At 28.9% G+C, this 4,067-nt stretch overlaps 1 protein-coding gene across 1 annotated transcript; it reads right to left on the reverse strand.

Annotated features, from left to right (window-relative positions):
* Positions 1-2,024: 2,024 nt before the first annotated feature.
* Positions 2,025-3,323, reverse strand: LOC106773926 (MATH domain and coiled-coil domain-containing protein At3g58220). Its single transcript, XM_014660694.2, has 3 exons — positions 3,183-3,323; positions 2,936-3,090; positions 2,025-2,822 (listed from the first exon to the last, which is right to left on the reverse strand). Exons 1-3 carry the CDS (start codon positions 3,305-3,307, stop codon positions 2,167-2,169), a joined length of 936 nt encoding a protein of 311 aa, XP_014516180.1. The 5' UTR covers positions 3,308-3,323; the 3' UTR covers positions 2,025-2,166.
* Positions 3,324-4,067: the final 744 nt, after the last annotated feature.

The following is a 4,067-nucleotide window of genomic DNA, read 5'->3' on the forward strand; positions in this document are numbered from 1 at the left end:
TGATACAAAACCAAAAGGTTCAAATTGCAAACAATAGATTGTAGAGAGAAAATTGTAAGTGCTAGACCCATATTAAGATTTTCCTTATTATTCATTTATTATTTATTTTTTATTTAATATTTTTGATACATTTTTTTAATTTTTCTTTTCTTTCATTTTATTTCTCTTAAAAAAACTAGAAGCTTATTCTCCAATACACAATTTACCTTCTTACTTTCCAATACGCTACAACAAGAAGCATGTTTGTGTCACGATAACACTGCATATCGGTGGTGGTTCAAGTTCCTCTTCATTCCGAGGCTTATGGATATGTGGTGCATTTGACAACGTGCAGAATCTATAGTCTCTAAGGTTTGGAAGATGTTCTCTTGTCTAAGTGAAGGAGATTTTTTTTTCGCAAGTTCTCTTTTTCCAAGTGGTTCGTGGTTTTGTAAAAGTAGGAGAAACTTTGTTAAAAATAGAATATAATTGGAAGGAAATTTCTTGTTATATTATTGATTAAGATATAAACCCTTTCAAGGAGTGTACAAAAATCTAATTGAAGAACAGACAAGAAAGATTTTGATCTATCTCCTAAAAAATATTATCATGTACTCAACATGGATGATTACCCTCTAAATGATGTCGATAATCTTTTTTTTATAGTATGTCATTGGATCATTTCCAAGAATGAATCCAGAGCTTGTTCCATTGTTAGAAAAATCATGTTTAGAACATCCTTAGTTTTTTAGTTAAGAAAAGAGAAGTGGCAAGTATACCAAAATGACATTTTCAATTTTAAGTCGACTTTATTTATTGAGCATACTGAAAGATATGAATGATGAAATTTGATATCATATAGAGAGATGAACCTCAGTCTTTTGGATTTGATTTGAGTTGGTTGGAATCTAATGTTAAATCTTATATATAGAATGTTTTTAAAGTGACAAAGGCCAAGGAGCATGTAGATCTTTTAGAGAATGAAACAAAAAGACTAATAGCAGAACTTGAAATGGCAAGGAAGACATTGATGGTAGCATAAAAAAGTCTTTGAGAGAAAGTTATAGGGTTCAAATTAGAACATGGAATAAACACTTTCTTAAATCCAAAAATTCATTATACTTGTTTTGATAAACTTCTTCGTTATTTTCTACTTAGCATTATTGTTTGTCTTTAAAAGTTGTTTTGTATAATTTTCCTTCATGTTTGATAGCATTTTCTGATCATAAATCATGCTAGAACAACTTACTTTCAAGCATCAATTTATACCATTTGTTATTCTCCATTTTAATAACTTGCAAATCACAGTCTGAAAGAGATGCAACAAGCAATTGAACTGGAGGATTAAGGAACAATTAAACATGGGAGGTGCAAAGAGAATTTAAATAAAAAAAATAATGGGTGCAAGTAGTGAAAAAGAGAGTGTGAAATAGTAAACAAAGTGCCAAATAATCATTTTATGTTCAGCATAAAGAGCATATATTTTCTTCAGGCTTTGTATATAGCATGCTTCTTTTATATGCAAATAAAAAGTTTTTACTAAAAAATAAAATTTCAGCATTCTTACTTAAAAATATATATTTTATTATAATATATAATAATTTTTAAATATTCCAATTTATATTGTTTTTTTACTAACTAACAATGATGACGGAGATCCACATAGAACATAACACAAGTAATTTGTTTCTTTACGAATAAAGAATTATTATTCAAAATAATTATAAGTAATATTATATATGTTAAAGAAGTCTTAGTGGTGTACTGGGTTATCACGCTAGTCTCACACACTAGAGGTCATTTGGAAAATAACATTAACTTTTTCGTTTTGCTTTTGCGGTGTGTCATTCATCCACTTGTAGAACCATTCATCATGAACAATTCCTCGCGTTTTTGGTGCATCTAATAAAATGTGGCTGGTTTTCTTAATATATTGAAGATATTATTGGCTCTATTTTCGTGGGATTTAGATTGACTGTAGAAGCCGAAAATAAAATTGGTGAAAACAAAAGTAAATTGAAAAATAGTTTGACAGTCTCATTCATTACTTGTTTTCACAAGTTAAAAAATGAATGAAAATGAAAATGATAACAAACAGAAACAACTCAATCATAAACAACTGATCTCTTAAATACATACACCCAACAATCTCAGTTTTTCAACCATTGTTAAAAAGTTTCATCAAAGTCAATTCTTTAATCTTCCATATCCTAATACGTCATCCAAATCGCGTTTTTCAAATCCTTCTTCTGCTTTCACCAAGTCTCTTTTTACCCTTTCAAGTTCGATCTCTCTTTCAATCACTGCAGCCTTAGCCTTTCTTACATTGGCAGTCTTTTCCCTATAATTTTTCAAATTTATGGCAGATTTAACATCAAATTCTAACCAACTCAAATCAAACCCAAATATCTTAACTTCATCCCATAATTTTTTGAGATGAATACATGCTTCATCATTCATATCTTTGACCTTTTTAGTGTTCAGAAAATAAAGAACTCGACCCAAAGCTATGAATGCCCATTCAGTAAACTGGCAACTCCTCTTTTCTTGACTTACAAGAAGATAGGGATATTGTAGACATACTTTTTCTAATAATGGAACATAATTTAGATCTATATTTGCAAATGATGTCATGAACATTTCATGAAATAAAGGATTTTCGGTGTCAGGATTCTTATGTACAGTCCGATATTGTTCATTCTCGTACACATTCTTCATCACAAAAATCCCAACTTCAATCATACAAGTATCATTTACAATAAACCCACTACTATGATTGAAATCATTGTAAAATACAAAAGATTTACTACGAAGGAAATCTGCACTAAACTCAAATTCCATTCCTGAAAAAATTCACATTCAAAACGAATCAATTAGATTCTTCTATCAAAAATCTCCTAACTTTTAAAACAAGAAAGACAATGATTTTTTAAAATTTAAAAAGTGTGAAAAATACCTTTTCTTATAGTCTTCTGGTCATTAACCTGGTTAATTAGAGCAAAACTTACATTTACAGTTCTTTTCCAGTCCTCAGGTAAATCTGCACAACTCTTATGATGAGCTTGTAAATAAATTTCCAAGGGACCTCTAACTGGGAAGCTAATTAGGTACCTAAAAGCAAAGTTAAAACACTTAATAAAAGTAACTAATAAAGGAAAATAATATTACAAGTATAAACTGTGAAGAAAATTTGAATAGAGCACCATGGAAAACCATCCAGTATAAATTTGTCGGAGCTATATAGTCTCCGTTTGAAATAAGAGAAGCGGTTGATCCTCCATGTGTACTTCTCAAAAGTCAATTTAGGCCTTTGATTGTCATTCTCCATTTCATTAACTTGCAAATTTCAATCTGAAAAAAGAACATATGTCAATGGATTACTTATAAATATGCATGAGTATTTATAAGATATTATGATTTTAATAAAATATCTCTCTATTAGATACAAACAATTAAAGAGACACTTAATGACAATTAAAGATAAAAAAATGACAAAATAGATTCTTGAGTCACTTTGCTTGACGTATTTAAGTCGAACAAGTACCTTATCTATATCTTAAAAATATTGGATAATTAATTATTATATTGTAAGATATTATATTTAAATATTTTAGAAATATAATAAAGTATGATAATTAGATATCATTTATAAATATATTAAAAATATTTCATAACATTAAATATTCACGCGAAAAAAATAAAAGTGATGATTATCCGGTAGATATTCATGAGAAGAAAATTTTGAAATTTGAGACCTTGAATAAAAACACGTAAGAAATAGAGCGACTTCTCTTTTCAATGCTTTGGTAAGGAGAAGGAACCATTATTGGTTTCATATAGTTACGATGCGAGGAGCTAAATAACATTGAAACTTGAAAAAAAGAAGTTAAATGTTAGAAATTTAATATGTGCTACCAAGATTTAAGAATCCGAAAAGATGTTCCAGTTTTCTACAAAGGAAAATGAAAAGGCCATTTTGTAAAAAATTCACTTCTGCAGATTTTGAGTGGTGGCAATGGATTCTATTAAGGCCAATCTTTTGCGAATTGGTGTAAGATCCCATTCTCCTATTTTCTTTTTCTTCTTTT

The sequence above is a fragment of the Vigna radiata genome, chromosome 9 (genome assembly GCF_000741045.1).
Source record: "Vigna radiata var. radiata cultivar VC1973A chromosome 9, Vradiata_ver6, whole genome shotgun sequence".
Taxonomy (NCBI): Eukaryota; Viridiplantae; Streptophyta; class Magnoliopsida; order Fabales; family Fabaceae; genus Vigna; species Vigna radiata.

What these genes read in the sequence shown, in the direction of transcription:
- LOC106773926 (XM_014660694.2), bottom strand. Translation starts at nt 3,307, where the DNA reads ATGGAGAATGACAATCAAAGGCCTAAATTGACTTTTGAGAAGTACACA. An exon ending in ATACTGGATGGTTTTCCATG is followed by an intron (nt 3,091 to 3,182) that starts GTGCTCTATTCA and finishes CTTTGCTTTTAG; the next exon opens with GTACCTAATTAGCTTCCCAG. An exon ending in CCAGAAGACTATAAGAAAAG is followed by an intron (nt 2,823 to 2,935) that starts GTATTTTTCACA and finishes GAATTTTTTCAG; the next exon opens with GAATGGAATTTGAGTTTAGT.